The 17,655-nt window shown below is 45.9% G+C and overlaps 2 protein-coding genes across 4 annotated transcripts; one reads left to right on the top strand and one right to left on the bottom strand.

Annotated features, from left to right (window-relative positions):
* The first annotated feature begins 193 nt into the window (after positions 1-193).
* pold1 (polymerase (DNA directed), delta 1, catalytic subunit) lies at positions 194-10,471 on the top strand. Of its 2 annotated transcripts, none has more exons than XM_047037559.1 (27): positions 194-301; positions 988-1,178; positions 1,295-1,408; positions 1,683-1,823; positions 2,216-2,341; positions 2,474-2,642; positions 2,784-2,898; positions 3,355-3,484; positions 3,756-3,922; positions 4,144-4,248; positions 4,339-4,479; positions 4,836-4,946; positions 5,081-5,272; positions 5,361-5,449; positions 5,546-5,662; positions 5,973-6,086; positions 6,809-6,956; positions 7,029-7,124; positions 7,250-7,387; positions 7,761-7,936; positions 8,132-8,284; positions 8,539-8,641; positions 9,026-9,158; positions 9,512-9,625; positions 9,756-9,808; positions 10,082-10,179; positions 10,384-10,471. In XM_047037559.1, exons 2-27 carry the CDS (start codon positions 992-994, stop codon positions 10,469-10,471), a joined length of 3,318 nt encoding a protein of 1,105 aa, XP_046893515.1. In that variant the 5' UTR covers positions 194-301; positions 988-991. The 2 variants fall into 2 exon arrangements, with proteins under 2 accessions (XP_046893515.1, XP_046893516.1); XM_047037560.1 differs by lacking the exon at positions 10,384-10,471 and adding an exon at positions 3,144-3,168 and having other exon boundaries at positions 2,784-2,873; positions 10,082-10,371.
* zgc:55558 (GTPase KRas) lies at positions 9,235-15,796 on the bottom strand. Of its 2 annotated transcripts, none has more exons than XM_047037562.1 (5): positions 15,391-15,796; positions 14,974-15,086; positions 14,371-14,549; positions 14,109-14,268; positions 9,235-9,771 (listed from the first exon to the last, which is right to left on the bottom strand). In XM_047037562.1, exons 2-5 carry the CDS (start codon positions 15,082-15,084, stop codon positions 9,730-9,732), a joined length of 492 nt encoding a protein of 163 aa, XP_046893518.1. In that variant the 5' UTR covers positions 15,085-15,086; positions 15,391-15,796; the 3' UTR covers positions 9,235-9,729. The 2 variants fall into 2 exon arrangements, with proteins under 2 accessions (XP_046893518.1, XP_046893517.1); XM_047037561.1 differs by lacking the exon at positions 9,235-9,771 and adding an exon at positions 12,167-13,549 and having other exon boundaries at positions 15,391-15,776.
* Between the last annotated feature and the right edge of the window lie 1,859 nt (positions 15,797-17,655).

Below are 17,655 nucleotides of genomic sequence, written 5' to 3' on the forward strand. Positions count from 1 at the left end.
CAAAAAACATAATAATGCAACAATAATGGTTGGTATTCATAAATTGAATTTATCCTACACCACTCAAGCATTTTTCCGACAGAAGCCTGTGAGAAACAGTCCAAAAAATCGCCTCAACAAATATGGCCACCTAATCCACCGTTTTGTTAAACCAATCAGCGCCTTCAAAGGGAAACGTCATTTGACCGGGAAAACGGAAGTCAGCCGTGCTTTCCGCGGCGAAATTTTGCTAAGTTAAAATCGAGTGGCGGGAGTTAATTTCAAGTTGGGGAATAACTTGAAGTTCTGAAAGTAAACGACGGTAGCTACAGCATTTGTATAATAATTTAACTCACTGACAAGTGATTGCTAAATGATCAGCTAATCTATCTAGCCAGTTCTGACAAGTTTATTTAGCAAAGTCGTAACATTAAGCCAGCTTGCGTTTGCTTGATTGTTTTGGTTAAGGTGACTATAGCTAGCTACGAGCTGAATACTCAACATAGCTTGTTTTAACGTAGCTAGCAATAGCTAGCCTGAACGATTGTAAGTAGGTCTTTTGGTTAAAGTTAGTTGACACTATTGTTCGCTCAGATTCAAATTAAACACAAAGCAGTAATTTTTTAGTCGGCTAGATGTGGACATCTATGCTAACATGCACATCGGCGATAATTAGCTATAAGCAACATTGCCTATATGTAGCTAAATAACTACAATGTTGTCTTTAAGGTGATCAAGAAGTCTAACCCACTTTCATAATCAGTCCTGAACTGATGAGTGAGGGGTATTATCTCATGAGAAATTTAGGCTTGAATCGGAGGTACGTAATAGCCGTCATAGGTCCCAATATTTTCTAGTCAACAGACAGCAAGATGGCAGAAAGGAAGAAACAGACGCTTCAAAATCTTTGGTTTGACATTAACAAAGTTTCCCGTTGTATTGCTATGTTTTACACGAAAATCCTTCCATCCAATTTCCCCCTGAAATGCATTTCTGGTTTGTCTGCAGACACATGGAAGGCAAAAGACGAAATGGTGGGACCCTGACGGGCGGAGCGTCACAAGCTAAGCGGGGTAAACAGACCGGGGATTGGGACGATGGCCCTTCGGGGTTTGAGGAAGAACTGGCTCATTTGGAAGAAGCCGAGATGGAAGCAGAGGAGAGGGAGGGGCAGGCAGGCCACGATGTCATCCCCGTAGGTGAGGCAACTAAACGGCAACGCCTGGTGCGAGTTTGGCCTCTTTAGTCTTTGGTTTGCATTTAAAGGTACCAGAATACTGTCTTTATTTTTGTTAATATCTTCGACTTTTTCAAGGTGATCTGTTCTCTGCGGACCTCAACCCTCGCTGGCGCCGACCTAATGCCGCTAGTTTGGACCCAAAGTTTGAAAAACTTATCTTCCAGCAGATTGACCTAGACTACTACTTAGGTGTGGATTTACATTTTCTTTTTGTCATCTTGATTTAATTTAATGATCACCATTGGATCTTATTCATTTTGGAAACTTACTATAAAACTCTTATCAACTATATATTACTATTTAATTATTGAAGTATTGAAGGAAGTGTGACAAGATGTGGAGTGAATGGTCGTTTGGAATGATGGTAAACAATTGACTGAAAATGGCTTGAATTTGAGTAATTGCTGAGAGACTGTACTATACTGGGCAGGTGTGTTAGTGGTGTCTGTGTTCTCTGCCTCAGGCCCTGCAGTGGCTGGCATGCCAGGCCAAGCACACAGCACTGTCCCCATCATACGCATGTTTGGGGTGACGGACCAGGGAAACAGTGTTTGCTGTCATGTCCATGGCTTTGCCCCCTACTTCTACACACCTGCACCCCCGGGTGAGCAACATGTCTCCCTATACATCTGCTTTTATTGCCAATGTCACAACAACAAAATACTCAGACATGTCAGAACTTACAAATCTCCAACTTGACAACAAACTGTCTTGGAGCTTCAGTGGATCAAACGAAGAGAGAACTCTAACCCTAAACTACTGCCAAATCACATCTCTAGCATGAACACATTCAGCTGTTACATTTGAGTATGAGTCACAAAAAGTGTGTTGGTTCTATTAAAGGGCCACTGTGATTCTGTGAAACTGCTGCAGGTCTTGATTTTGATCGGTTGTGACTGACTCACAAGCCAAACAACATTGCTTCATTCATTCTGTTTATAGGTCTGCAATGCAAAGCCTTCAATATTAACTAACAAATGATCATCCATTTGTTAGGGTTTACCAACATACACTTAGGTGAATTCAAAAGGGAGCTCAACTCAGCTGTGCTGAAAGACATGCGCTCCAACAAGGACAACATATCTGTCACAGTGCTGGCAGTGGACATTACACGCAAAGAAAGTGAGTTGAAGGAAGTTTCTGTAAATCTTTGTGTGTGCTGCATGTGTGTATTCTTTTTGAAGCAGACGTTGATATGTCTGATCATAATGATGATCAGTCTTCCTGATGACGTCCACCATCCTACTCTTCCAGGCATGTATAGTTACCATGGAAACAAGCCTGTGGACTTCCTGCGCATCACCATGGCGATGCCCCGCCTGATTGCCCCAGCAAAGAGACTCCTGGAGCAGGGTTTTAAGTTTGGCCCTTTCTCCTCCCAGAGCTACCCTTCCTACGAGGCCAACATTGACTTTGAGATCAGGTGTGTAGTATATGGGAAAAGGTGGATTTGGGACAAAACTGTAACAGTCTACATGAACTTACAGGATCATTAAGGCTTGAATGCTTCTGAAACCCTTCCTGCCCCTCTCATAACCACTGACTGTAACTTTCATTCCACCAGGTTTATGGTGGACTGTGATGTAGTAGGCTGCTGCTGGATCGAGCTCCCTGCTGGAAAATACCGCCTGAGAGAAGAGAGGAGGGAGGGGGAGACAGACTCTGCCTACCCAGGCAAGGTGAGACAGGAGGGAGGGGGGACAGACTCTGCCTACCCAGGCAAGGTGAGACAGGAGGGAGGGGGGACAGACTCTGCCTACCCAGGCAAGGTGAGACAGAGGGAGGGGGGGACAGACTCTGCCTACCCAGGCAAGGTGAGACAGAGGGAGGGGGGACAGACTCTGCCTACCCAGGCAAGGTGAGACAGGAGGGAGGGGGGACAGACTCTGCCTACCCAGGCAAGGTGAGACAGGAGGGAGGGGGGGACAGACTCTGCCTACCCAGGCAAGGTGTGACAGGAGGGAGGGAGAGACAGACATCCACCTGTATCACCAAGCACAACTGGGTTTTGAGAAAAAGCAGAATACCAGTCTTGTTCTCATTGTGTTCTCATTGTGTGTGTGTCCCTGCTGTCTCCCTGCTGTGTCCCTGCTGTCTCCCTGCTGTGTCCCTGCTGTCTCCCTGCTGTGTCCCAGGTGTCTCTGAGTCAGTACGAGGTGGACGTGGGCTGGTCAGAGCTGCTCGCCCACCCCGCTGAGGGGGACTGGCAGAGCATTGCTCCTCTCAGGGTTCTCAGTTTTGACATTGAGTGTGCTGGAAGGAAAGGTACAGACTCTGTTTGTTTCTTCTCACTTCATGGCCCAGATCAGCTGTGCATTTGTAATACATTTTTTATTTTTAGACATTGTCAGGCATGATGTTTTCGGTACCCACTTACCAGAGTCAGTTTAGTTCATTTTAGTTTCCATGTTACACACATTTAGTTTGTCGTACGAACAGTCTTTTTGTGACATGATGGTGTGTTGAGTGGATAGCTCTATAGTTTGACTGGATGTCCCTGTGTGTGTATTGACTTAGTTGTGTTGGATGGTCCCAGGTATCTTCCCAGAGGCAGACAAGGACCCTGTCATCCAGATTGCCTCCATGGTGCAGCGGCAGGGAGAGATGGAGCCCTTCATCCGCACAGTGTTCACCCTGCAGTCCTGCTCCAGCATCGTAGGCTCCCAGATCCTGTGTTTCACACAGGAGAAGCAGTTACTTCAGGTACACACACACACACACACACACACACACACACACACACACACACACACACACACACACACACACACACACACACACACACACACACAGGAGAAGCAGGTACTTCAGGTACCAACACACACATTCATACTCGTATGCGCTTTCAAAAAGGAGACCTTGGGATGGCTGATCTTGGGACGACCTGTAGCAGCTGACCACATTTTGTGGATGTTGATTTTCAGAGCTGGGCAGAGTTTGTGAGGACAGTCGACCCAGACATCATCACTGGCTACAACATCCAGAACTTCGACTTCCCCTACCTGCTCAACAGAGCAGCAGCTTTGAAGGTATGGAGAGTTCTACCTCATTGTGGATACTGAAACCTTTTACTCTGGGTGTCATATTTTCCTTTCTGACTGCAATATTTGTGTCCACAGGTCCATTTGTTTCCATACTTGGGCCGAGTTCGAGGCATCAAGTCGGTCCTGAAGGAGTCGAGCTTCCAGAGCAAGCAGATGGGCCGCAGGGAGAACAAGACCATGAACATGGAGGGAAGGGTGCAGTTTGACCTGCTGCAGGTGAGCCCACACTGACCCTGCAGATCCAGCCATGTGGCCCATTCACTTCATAGTCATGTTTCTTGAGGCTATTACAGATAGGCATATTAAACATTTCACTGTTTACATTGTATTTTTTCCCAATAATCATTTGATTCATATTTGATTCAATTCTGTTATATCTGTGCTTTGTCATTCCTGACCAGCACAGTCCTAACAATGTGACGTGTCCACAGGGTGTGATCAGCACTCTCATACAAACATATGATTGCTAATATCTAGTCAAATAATCTCCCTTTAAATATTTAATGGTTAACAAAATGATGTTTACACCCATCCCTAGAGCTATATGAATGCTCTCTCCCTGTGTAACCCAGGTGCTACTGAGAGACTACAAGCTGCGCTCGTACACGCTCAACTCTGTCAGCTTCCACTTCCTGCAGGAGCAGAAGGAGGATGTGCAGCATTCTATCATCACTGACCTGCAGGTGAGAGGATTCCAGAGCAGGGAGGAAGGGGAAAGGCACAAACTGCATGGATTGTACAATTGCAACCAACTTGTGTCATAACCATATGATAACCCTGGTGGGTGATAACCATGTTGTCTGGTTGTTGTGTTCAGAATGGTAATGAGCAGACACGGAGGCGCCTGGCGGTGTACTGTCTGAAGGATGCCTACCTGCCCCTGCGGCTGCTGCAGAAGCTCATGTGTGTCATCAACTACATGGAGATGGCCCGGGTCACAGGTGTGCCCCTCACCTACCTGCTCTCCAGGGGCCAGCAGATCAAAGTGGTGTCTCAACTCCTGCGGCAGGTGAACACACTGACATGGACCTACATGGAGAATGGACAGACCTTTTAGAAGCTTGACTTGTTTGTAACACTGTGTCTGTGTGCATTAGGCCATGAGACAGGGGCTGGTCATGCCTGTGGTGAAGACTGAGGGAGGGGAGGACTACACTGGGGCCACGGTCATCGAGCCAGAGAAAGGGTTTGTACTCTGCCTGTTTGAATGATGGGTTTAAGTCAAGTTCATCTCTCTGTTTGTATCTGCTTCTAACTGTATGGCGTCCTTTGGTTTTCCAAGGTACTACAGTGTTCCCATTGCTACTCTGGACTTCTCATCCTTGTACCCGTCGATCATGATGGCCCATAACCTGTGCTACACAACCTTGCTTCAGAAGGGCACGGCAGAGAAACTGGGGTGAGATGCTTGTGGTCTCACTAGGTGAAGGAACGCTCTCCATGGAGAGAGCAACATGTTAAGAATACTTTTCATATTTGAGAAACCTGTCACAGGAACTTCTTATGACAGTGACCTTCTAGAGAAGGTCCTGATCCCAAGCACAGCATTTGAGGTTGTTATGGGAATGTAGAAAGTGTCAAGCAACCAAATCATATGTAATTAAGTGGTTGCTTGAGACTAAATCATATTTGATCAAGTCAAAAATAAAATCTCTAAAAACCAAAAGGTTTTCGTTCCATAAGGTGATGGTCTGTGTTTCCTTTGTCAGTCTTTCAGCAGAGGACTTCATCAAGACTCCCACAGGTGACCTGTTCGTCAAGAGCTCCGTGAGGAAGGGACTTCTGCCGGAAATCCTGGAGAACCTGCTGTCTGCCAGGAAGAGGTGGGGACAGCTGGCAGCCCCCTGCTGGTTGGGATGGTCATGTCAGGGATGTTGCTGTTGGTTATGTTAAGGTCATCAGGGATGTTGCTGTTGGTTATGTTAAGGTCATCAGGGATGTTGCTGTTGGTTATGTTAAGGTCATCAGGGATGTTGCTGTTGGTTATGTTAAGGTCATCAGGGATGTTGCTGTTGGTTATGTTAAGGTCATCAGGGATGTTGCTGTTGATTATGTTAAGGTCATTAGGGATGTTGCTTGAGGTGAGATTTGGGATAAAAAGCAGAGATCAGTCTGGGGAACAAGTGGTCAGGGTTAGGGTTAGGGTCAGGGTTAGGGTCAGGGTTAGGGTTAGGGTTAAGGTCAGGGTTAGGGTTAGGGTCAGGGTCAGGGTCAGGGTTAGGGTTAGGGTTAGGGTCAGGGTCAGGGTCAGGGTCAGGGTCAGGGTTAGGGTTAGTCAGTCTGGGAAACCCAGGACCAGTGGAAAAAAAAAACTTGTCAAAAATGTTTTAGGCACAAATAAAACATTTTGGAAGTAAAAATACTGAAATAATGAATGTTAGCAGCATTGCATTTTTATACTGCCGCAAAATAAAAAATAAAATACAGAAGTTAAGACAATATTTATGAAAAAGTGTTGTATTCCCTAGACTTTTGAACAGTACTGTACATTTAAATAATCTTTAAAATGTCCTGTACCTTAATTTGTCCCCATGTTTTTGCGCAGAGCCAAGGCTGAGCTGAAGAAGGAGACGGATCCTTTCAAGCAGCAAGTGCTGGACGGACGCCAGCTGGCTCTCAAGATCAGCGCAAACTCTGTGTACGGTTTCACTGGGGCTCAGGTGGGCAAGCTGCCCTGCCTGGAGATCTCTCAGGTAAGCCCCGCCCAGCTACACCTCCACGCATACGGCAGTGTGGACATCTCACTAAATGTCTTTCTCCTTTAGAGCGTCACCGGGTTTGGCAGGCAGATGATTGAGAAAACCAAACAGCTGGTGGAGTCCAAGTACACCATCTCCAATGGTTACCAGGCTGATGCCAAGGTGAGGGGGGGGGGTTTCGTCCCATTGTTAGACCATCTAACAATGTGTCTCTATTGTCAAATGTCTCGTCAATATATGTTTTATTTAAATAGTTGTTAATGAGTTGTTGTTTGTGCTTGTGTGAGGTGATCTACGGGGACACAGACTCTGTGATGGTGAAGCTGGGGGTGCCGACTGTGCGAGACGCCATGGACCTGGGTAGGGAGGCAGCACAGTGGGTCTCCTCTCACTTCACCCCTCCCATCAAGCTGGAGTTTGAAAAGGTTCCCTACTTCAGCACCTCATTTGATCCTTAAAGCTTTCAAGTGCTCTCTGTGGCCGGATGCTGGCATGGCCAGACGTGTTTGAGTCTCCAACCACCATGGTGACAGTCTGAAGCCATCTCTGTAGATTAGAGAAAAGTGAGCATTGTTCACCATATTCCTGGTATTGGAGCTGTTTACACAAGGATGATGAAACGAGAGGAGATCAAGGTCTCATGCAGGGATGGGTGAAACAGAATCGGTCTTGGCCTCTAGACCTTAAACTCATTCCATTCTTACATGGAAACGCTGGTACTCTTAACCTGCTGTGTTTCCTATGAACGGTTTCCCTCCTCAGAAGGACTTGTTGAACCCATCCTTCCAAACTCCTCAGGTTTACTACCCATATCTGCTGATCAACAAGAAACGCTACGCTGGCCTCTACTTCTCCTCCAGCTCTGACACGCACGACAAGATGGACTGCAAGGGCATCGAGACAGTGCGTCGAGACAACTGTCCTCTTGTGGCAAACCTCATCAACACCTGCCTGCAGAACATCCTCATAGACAGGTACATCCTCATACAGGTGCTGTCTTTTAAGCTAACAGCAGGTGTGCTGAGACAGCAGGAGACAGATCCGTCCTGGTGGGCCTGATGCTCTCGTCTCCTCCCTGCTAGATGGATGAGGTCTGGTGATGAAGGGTGGATGAGGGTTTTTCAGTCAGAACCTGTTGTCTGATTGTCTCTCCCTGCTTCTCTACCCAGGGACCCCCAGGGTGCTGTTGCCCATGCCAAAGAGATCATCTCAGACCTGCTGTGTAACCGCATCGACATCAGCCAGCTGGTCATCACCAAGGAGCTGACCCGCACGGCCCAGGAATACACTGCCAAGCAGGCTCATGTGGAGCTGGCTGAGAGGTAGGGGCAGGAGGGGGCAGGAGGGGGGGGGGAGAAACAACATCAGGGAGAGCAGAGGAGGTATGGAGGAGGGTGGGAAAGACTGAGGAAATGGAGAGGATAGATGAGGATGGTAGGGAGAGGGGGTGAGACATACATAGTCTTTACTGCCTTGTTGGGCCCAGCATATATCTTGCTAGTATAAAAAGTTTTATATTAAGTTGTTTCTGTATAGTTATGCTAAGGAACCTTCTCAACTCTTTGTGCTTGTGCAGAATGAGGAAGAGAGACGCTGGCAGCGCCCCCAACCTAGGAGACAGAGTTCCCTACGTCATCATCAAAGCTGCCAAAGGAGTGGCAGCGTACATGAAGTCTGAGGTGAGGAGAAGCTGTCATGAGTCATGAGGTCCTGTCTACCTGCCCCATGGAGCGTCTCTCAGCCGTGTGTGTGTTGCCTTCTCCTAGCCGTGTGTGTGTGTTGCCTTCTCTTAGCCGTGTTTGTGTGTTGCTTTCTCCTAGCCGTGTGTGTGTTGCCTTCTCTTAGCCGTGTTTGTTTGTTGCTTTCTCCTAGCCGTGTTTGTGTGTTGCCTTCTCTTAGCCGTGTTTGTGTGTTGCTTTCTCCTAGCCGTGTGTGTGTGTTGCCTTCTCTTAGCCGTGTTTGTGTGTTGCTTTCTCCTAGCCGTGTTTGTGTGTTGCCTTCTCCTAGCCGTGTGTGTGTGTTGCCTTCTCTTAGCCGTGTGTGTGTGTGTGTGTTGCTGGCAGGACCCCATCTATGTGCTGGAGAACAACATTCCTATCGACTCCCAGTACTACCTGGAACAGCAGCTGTCTAAGCCACTGCTCCGCATATTTGAGCCGATCCTGGGAGAGAGCAAGGCGGAGAGCGTTCTGCTCAGTGAGTACTCGCATCACGGCTCAACATGGAATTGCTCTGAGTGCCAAATCAATTAAAGGAATTGTTCAAATTAGTTCAAGACAAGTTCAATGTATTTATTACACATGTGAGGCGCAGGTGTCTGGTACACTCAAGTTGAGTATCACAGAAGACTGGACAATGAATACAGGAAATTAAGAGAGTATATGGTATCACAGTATGGGAGGGTACAGAATGATTAACATAGCCTTCGTAGGCACTGAAAAAGGACACAGAATGCCAGATAGCTTTTGTTTAGGTCTTTAGGTTGTGCTCCTAGAAATGGTCTTGTCACTCCTTCTATTTTCCTCATTGAAAGTTCATGTTGATTCCAGAGGGAGACCACACGCGCTGTAAGACGGTGCTGACCTCCAGGGTGGGCGGGCTCATGGCGTTCGCCCAGAAGCGGAGCACCTGTATTGGCTGCAGAGCGGTGCTCAAGACGGATGGTAGGCTCTGATGCTTCTCTGGACAGCAGCTGTTAAACATTCCAAACATATTGGATCTTCAACCTCCATTGGCATGTCTATGTTCCTGCCGTTGTCAGGTGTGTCTAATTGCTTGCTCTGCTTCCTCCAGTGGCTGTGTGTGACTTCTGTAAGAGGAAGGAGTCAGAGTTGTACCAGAAAGAGGTAATTCACACAAAGTATATACTAGATATCTATCTGATATTGTTTCTTTGATGCTTCATACTTCTCTTATACAGTACCAGTCAAGGTTTGGACACATCATTCAAGGTTTTTTCTTTATAATTGTTTATTTATTGTGCAGTGTAGGATAATAGTTAAGACATGAAATGGTACATCTAGGACCTGGCAAAGAAATGTTAGGTTAAGATGCACAGTGAGGTTAAGATGCACAGTGAGGTTAAGATGCACAGTGATGTGTGTTGTTCATGACACCAGATCTGTCACCTGAGCACTCTGGAAGAGCGCTTCTCTCGTCTGTGGACTCAGTGCCAGCGCTGCCAAGGCTCCCTTCACGAGGACGTGCTCTGCACCAGGTACACACACACACTGCTTACTGTTCATCTCCTCACAGCACACTGATGTGCTTTGTACGAGATGTCGTCCACTCAACCTTATAACCCTATACAGGCATGCTCCATGTGAACACAATGGAACACACAGTTATACACACACATTAACAACCACTGTCACTAAACACATGTATATGGAGCCACTAACTCTTGCTCCTCCCCCTGCAGTCGAGACTGTCCCATCTTCTACATGAGGAAGAAGGTGCAGAAAGACCTTGATGACCAGGAGAAGCTGGTTTCTCGGTTTGGTTGGTAAAACATGAAGGACTGCTCTGTTCCACACTCACACTGCTAGACTGGCTCCATGAGGCAGTGCTGCACATGAATGAACACGTCTCACATTAGTGTTTTGGAAACATGAATGAATAATAAATGGTAACTTTTTGTACAAAACTTGAAATAAGAATGAAGTAAATCAGGGTCTGATGTTTTTTTAAAGGACATCGACTCTCCTTCATATACTAGAGGCTGAACTGGATGAATGCACCTTTTGACAGTTACAAAGCTCAGCCATCTGTACAGGACTTCTTCAGGCTGTAAAGCTGCGCTCAACACAGGAACATGTTCGTACCTCAGAAGCAAGATGTTAACCGTGTTTCAGTAATCCTGGTTGCAGAAACAGGTTGCTGGCTTAGTAGGAGGCACTGAGTGGTGAAAAGGTTGAAGTGCTAACCCCAGCAGGTATACCTGCTGCATGCTAGTCCTGTCTTAACCCCAGCAGGTATACCTGCTGCATGCTAGTCCTGTCTTAACCCCAGCAGGTACACCTGCTGCATGCTAGTCCTGTCTTAACCCCAGCAGGTATACCTGCTGCATGCTAGTCCTGTCTTAACCCCAGCAGGTACACCTGCTGCATGCTAGTCCTGTCTTAACCCCAGCAGGTACACCTGCTGCATGCTAGTCCTGTCTTAACCCCAGCAGGTACACCTGCTGAATGCTAGTCCTGTCTTAACCCCAGCAGGTACACCTGCTGCATGCTAGTCCTGTCTTAACCCCAGCAGGTACACCTGCTGAATGCTAGTCCTGTCTTAACCCCAGCAGGTACACCTGCTGCATGCTAGTCCTGTCTTAACCCCAGCAGGTACACCTGCTGCATGCTAGTCCTGTCTTAACCCCAGCAGGTACCCCTGCTGCATGCTAGTCCTGTCTTAACCCCAGCAGGTATACCTGCTGCATGCTAGTCCTGTCTTAACCCCAGCAGGTACACCTGCTGCATGCTAGTCCTGTCTTAACCCCAGCAGGTACACCTGCTGCATGCTAGTCCTGTCTTAACCCCAGCAGGTACACCTGCTGCATGCTAGTCCTGTCTTAACCCCAGCAGGTATACCTGCTGCATGCTAGTCCTGTCTTAACCCCAGCAGGTACACCTGCTGCATGCTAGTCCTGTCTTAACCCCAGCAGGTACACCTGCTGCATGCTAGTCCTGTCTTAACCCCAGCAGGTACCCCTGCTGCATGCTAGTCCTGTCTTAACCCCAGCAGGTACCCCTGCTGCATGCTAGTCCTGTCTTAACCCCAGCAGGTACCCCTGCTGCATGCTAGTCCTGTCTTAACCCCAGCAGGTACACCTGCTGAATGCTAGTCCTGTCTTAACCCCAGCAGGTACACCTGCTGCATGCTAGTCCTGTCTTAACCCCAGCAGGTACCCCTGCTGCATGCTAGTCCTGTCTTAACCCCAGCAGGTACCCCTGCTGCATGCTAGTCCTGTCTTAACCCCAGCAGGTACACCTGCTGAATGCTAGTCCTGTCTTAACCCCAGCAGGTACACCTGCTGCATGCTAGTCCTGTCCCAACCCCAGCAGGTACACCTGCTGCATGCTAGTCCTGTCCCAACCCCAGCAGGTATACCTGCTGCATGCTAGTCCTGTCTTAACCCCAGCAGGTACACCTGCTGAATGCTCTCTCAGCCTGTTGTAGGATACAGCAAATAAATTAACAGATTGAATCTGATGTTGCTGGTCTCACAGTGATCTTTACTCAAATGTTTCCAAATCCCCGAGGCAGGTTGAGGATCCCATGACACTAACATGATGCTCACAGCCTTACAACTGACTGGCCATTAACGACTGGAGGCAGGTGGATCAAATGTCCTGTATAAAGATTCACAGTAACAGCTGACAATAGTTAGGGATGATAAATGGTGACACACTTGTATAAGCAGAGATTGTTGCCAAAACCTGATTACCTGGTATTTGCAAGTAAACTAACAATGCATACATGTTAATGGAACCATTGTGTTCTTTAAATGCTATACTGTGTTAGTCTAAGTTGTACCATGTATTTTCTTGGTACACCTTAATATATGAATATTCCTGGTACTGTAATACTGTTGCCTTAAGAAAGAAAACAATACACTACAACTTTTTTTCCTTGTACAACTGTCGAAAACTACATGGAACAAATAATGACATGGACAGACAACCGATGATTAACATTGGTAAGTAATGTGACCAATAAGCTTTCAGAACAGGAATCTGACGGGGCGTATGTACGGCCTTCCTGTCAGACAAGGGCTTGGATCTCTGATGAGATTACAGGAAGTGTAGAGGGACGGGACCGGCTTGGTCTGTGTTATAGTATAGAGGGAGGGGACAGGCTTGGTCTGTGTAATAGTATAGGGGGAGGGGACAGGCGTGGTCTGTGTTATAGTATAGGGGAGGGACAGGCGTGGTCTGTGTTATAGTATAGGGCAGAGGAAGGGGACAGGCTTGGTCTGTGTTATAGTATAGGGCAGAGGGAGGGGACAGGCTAGGTCTGTGTTATAGTATAGGGGGAGGAGACAGGCGTGGTCTGTGTTATAGTATAGGGGAGGGACAGGCTTGGTCTGTGTTATAGTATAGGGCAGAGGGAGGGGACAGGCTTGGTCTGTGTTATAGTATAGGGCAGAGGGAGGGGACAGGCTTGGTCTGTGTTATAGTATAGGGCAGAGGGAGGGGACAGGCGTGGTCTGTGTTATAGTATAGGGCAGAGGGAGGGGACAGGCTTGGTCTGTGTTATAGTATAGGGGAGGGACAGGCGTGGTCTGTGTTATAGTATAGGGGGAGGGGACAGGCGTGGTCTGTGTTATAGTATAGGGGGAGGGGACAGGCTTGGTCTGTGTTATAGTATAGGGCAGGGGGAGGGGACAGGCTTGGTCTGTGTTATAGTATAGGGCAGAGGGAGGGACAGGCTTGGTCTGTGTTATAGTATAGGGCAGAGGGATGGGACAGGCTAGGTCTGTGTTATAGTATAGTGCAACGTCTCTGAGTGCTTTTCTTGCTCTTCTTGTTGCTGCGGTTTGTTTCCTTGTATCGCCTGATTTCCCGCACCAAAGAGTAAAAGGCTTCCTCCACCCCCTGAAAGGAAGACAACCCACAGTGAGACAGGCAGAGGAAGACAGCCCTCAGTGAGACAGGCAGAGGAAGACAGCCCTCAGTGAGACAGGCAGAGGAAGACAGCCCTCAGTGAGACAGGCAGAGGAAGACAGCCCTCAGTGAGACAGGCAGAGGAAGACAGCCCTCAGTGAGATAGGCAGAGGAAGACAGCCCTCAGTGAGACAGGCAGAGGAAGACAGCCCACAGTGAGACAGGCAGAAACGTTCATGTTTTAAGTAGCATTAAGATTAACCTAGATTGTAGATAAGTATTTTATTGATTATTGGGGGAAAACAGCAGCAGTATAAAAGGAACACAAAGGAGCAAAATACGACCAGCAGGGATAAAGCACATATGGACCCTAAATAAATCACTACTATAAATAAGTATGCAGATCATAAATTACCCAAATGACAATACCAAAAGCTGAAGCGTAAATCAATGTGCACTTCTTATTCATAAGCAGTCATTCATTTCAGGCGTACAGTGTAATCTCCAGGGTCAACACCTGTTGCTGAGTTAGATGAAGCAGCCCTCCTACCTGTCTGGTTTTGGCTGAGGTCTCTACAAAGGGGACTCCTAGCCCCCTGGCCAGCTCCTGGGCCTGCCTGCTCTCCACGCTCCGGGAACCCAGGTCGCTCTTGTTTCCCACCAGCACCATGGGAACGCTGTCACTGTCCTTTACGCGGTTGATCTGCTCTCTGGGGATTTTCAGGATATTATTGGGGTAAAAAGGTACAGCAGGGCATTAAATCTTCTTTAATAACAGATTAGTAAGGTAGCTACTGTAAGTAGGAATGTACCTGTAAAGGTGAACGTCCTCAAAAGACTTGCTGTTGTTGATGGCGAAGACACAGAGGAAGCCCTCCCCTGTCCTCATGTACTGGTCCCTCATGGCGCTGTACTCCTCCTGGCCTGCCGTGTCCAGGATGTCCAGCAGACATGTCTCCCCATCAATCACCACCTGCTTCCTGTACGAGTCCTGTATTAGGACAGACATGTCAATCACCACAAGCTTCCTGTACGAGTCCTGTATTAGGACAGACATGTCAATCACCACCTGCTTCCTGTACGAGTCCTGTATTAGGACAGACATGTCAATCACAACCTGCTTCCTGTACGAGTCCTGTATTAGGACAGACATGTCAATCACCACCTGCTCCCTCTAAGTTTGCACATTGTAAAGATTATATCTAATTAGTTTCCAAACGAAAGCGAATTAATTCCAATTTCTGCTTATTCAATATGTTTTTTTTACGTAGGGGGGCGTTCATTGTCTGCGCTACGATGACTAATTATGAATTCAATCAGCAGAAAAATCTTCTGAGCGTATACTGTAAGAAATCACATATCTTTTGGTGTACTTATTAAGTACACACTATCTACATACAATCACTGTAACTCACCTCAATAGTGGGGTCATATTCATCCACAAAATGGTTTTGGATGAGCTGTATTGTCAAAGCGCTCTTTCCCACACCACCAGCCCCGACTACCACAAGTTTATACTCTGTCATGCCTGAGGGAGAGATCATATATAATCCATATGAATGATTATAGACTACATATAACAATTAAATTACATACTAATACCCTGTTTTGCTCGTTAAGTATCTATAGGAGTATCATAACAAAAAACATTAGGCTGCGCACTTAGTTGGCAAGATTTCACGCAGCCTATGTTGTGGGTTCACTGAAGAGGCAGGAGCTAATGTGACCCAGATTTGTGCTAACAAAATAACGACTGTAGATCCCCAGAAATACCACAGCATATCTCTACCAAAATTAAAAAAGATTTTACTAGGTGAAGTAAAATAGCTTACCTCTATTTTGGTCGGTTGTTGTTCATGTACAGTATTAGAGCTTGGAATAGGATTTTGGAGACAAAATGAATAGCTAGCTGGCTATATAGCCATGGTCTATTTCCTTATAGAAATTACTTCAGAAAAATATCTGAATGGAGAGACAGCATTTGCACTGCTGAGAGCAATTGATATACACCGTTTTCTAATCAGTATGTACTAAAACTAATAAAATAACTGCAAAACTCCCACATTTGTTTAAGGAAGAAGTAGGGATATGGCATTAGCTAAATCTTTGGACTCCATTGTGGTTCAAAAAGGCAGGGCTTTCATGGCTAAGAATAAAACACCGTATTTACTAAGCGGCCAATACGGTGCTTGTAAACTTAACAGACGTCTCAGTAAAGCAATCAGAAATTATTTTCAGAGCTCCGTCCCGTTTAATTCCATCCTTTGGTCCAAACTCTCCAATAACAAACTGACTAAACCTCGTTGGGCGTGTCTTAACACACCAATAGGTGTATTCGACTTCATGCAGCACTGGCGCCGCCTGCAGCCCGGCTGACTTGAAGCAGCCCAATGGCCTTCTCAGATTCAAGGCAGCCGGCTGCAGCTGGCGGTCGGCGCCGCCGGTGCTGCATGAATTCGAACACCCCTAATGATTCACAGAGGAAGCAGGAAATACAGCGTTTTAGAACGTCTGCGTTCCGCCCAAAATATGCAGACCTGTCTTGGACGGGAGGAGAGCGCTTACTAATGCATTTTGTCGATATTTCATTTCGTTAAAGGCTAGTAACATCGCTATATCTAGTCCTAATGACACGTTACCTATCTTTTTAAATATTATGGTAACCATAAAAAATCTAATGATATTCCCTACTGTATTTCCTGTTTTTATCTGTCTTGTCATAATGTAAAATCATTACCTATTTAATTACATGGCTCTCAAGTATAAATACATTCAGAAAAAAAAGATGGCAGTAAATATATAAATATAGCATTATATGATGACATAGCTGAATCCATTTACCGACATCAATCAATAAATACATTTATTTATTTAAAAATTACGTTTTTGTAAAGACAACATTTATTTATTTCATGGGACTTTTGTTTCCTAATGCCACATTTATCTATTTTTTAAGACTTTTACACACGACACATTTATTTCCACATTTATTTCCACACCACATTTATTTCTGTGCTGTATTTATTTCCGATCTCACATGCAAACTAGAGGGGCGTGGTTATCTTCAGACCAACACAGAGCAATTATCTGCCCAATATCTTGACAAGCCATGCTGATCAATTTGATCTATAAGGCCAGCATGCGATCTCTGACACGACTAATGTCTTCCATCATCTACCGAGTCTAGGTGTTCCTATCTGCCTTCAATCTTGTGCGCAGCTGCGTTGGTCTGAAGATAACACGCCCCTCTCGTTTGCATGTGAGATCGGAAATAAATACAGCACAGAAATAAATGTGGTGTGGAAATAAATGTGGTGTGGAAATATATGTGTAAATACCTGCCTGGCACCCCAGTGGTGGAATCAACTCCCCACCTCCATCAGAGACACGGACTGTCTCTCCACCTTCAAGAGAAGGCTCAAGACGCACTTGTTCCGGGAGTACAATGGTACTTAGGAATGGTTTGCTGAATCCAACGCTAGTTTCCTCAAGGTTCACAATGACTCTTGCTTAGACTGTTGCTCTTGTTGGTTAGTGGTAGCTGATTTAAACTGTTGTATTCTTCTTTTTTAGTTAATCCTATTTTTATTGCTTTCCTACAGGTACACCTGCACTTAGAGATCAATGTTGTGTAATTTTAACTTGTTTAACTACATGCTCTTATGGTCTCTTCCCTTTAGCACTATTTTTTGGTTGTTCACAATATGTACTTCTTGTCTTTGACTACCCGCAATGCTGTGGGGCTATCTTGTTGTTATTATCAGTGACCTATGCACTTTGTGAAGCTCTCTCTTGGAAGTCGCTTTGGACAAAAGCGTCTGCTAAATGAATAAATGTAAATGTAAATAAATGTGATGTGTAAAAGTCTCAAAAAATAAATAAATGTGGCATTAGGAGATAGAAGTCCCATTAAATAAATAAATGTTGTCTTTACAAAAGAGTCATTTTTAAATAAATAAATTTATTTATTTAATGATGTCGGTAAATGGATTCAGCTATAAAATTATATAATGCTTATATTTATATATTTATTGCCATTTTTATTTTATTTCAGAATTTATTTAATAGCCATGTTTGTTTATGTATTTATCTATTAA

This window comes from Hypomesus transpacificus, chromosome 17 (genome assembly GCF_021917145.1).
Source record: "Hypomesus transpacificus isolate Combined female chromosome 17, fHypTra1, whole genome shotgun sequence".
NCBI lineage: Eukaryota > Metazoa > Chordata > Actinopteri > Osmeriformes > Osmeridae > Hypomesus > Hypomesus transpacificus.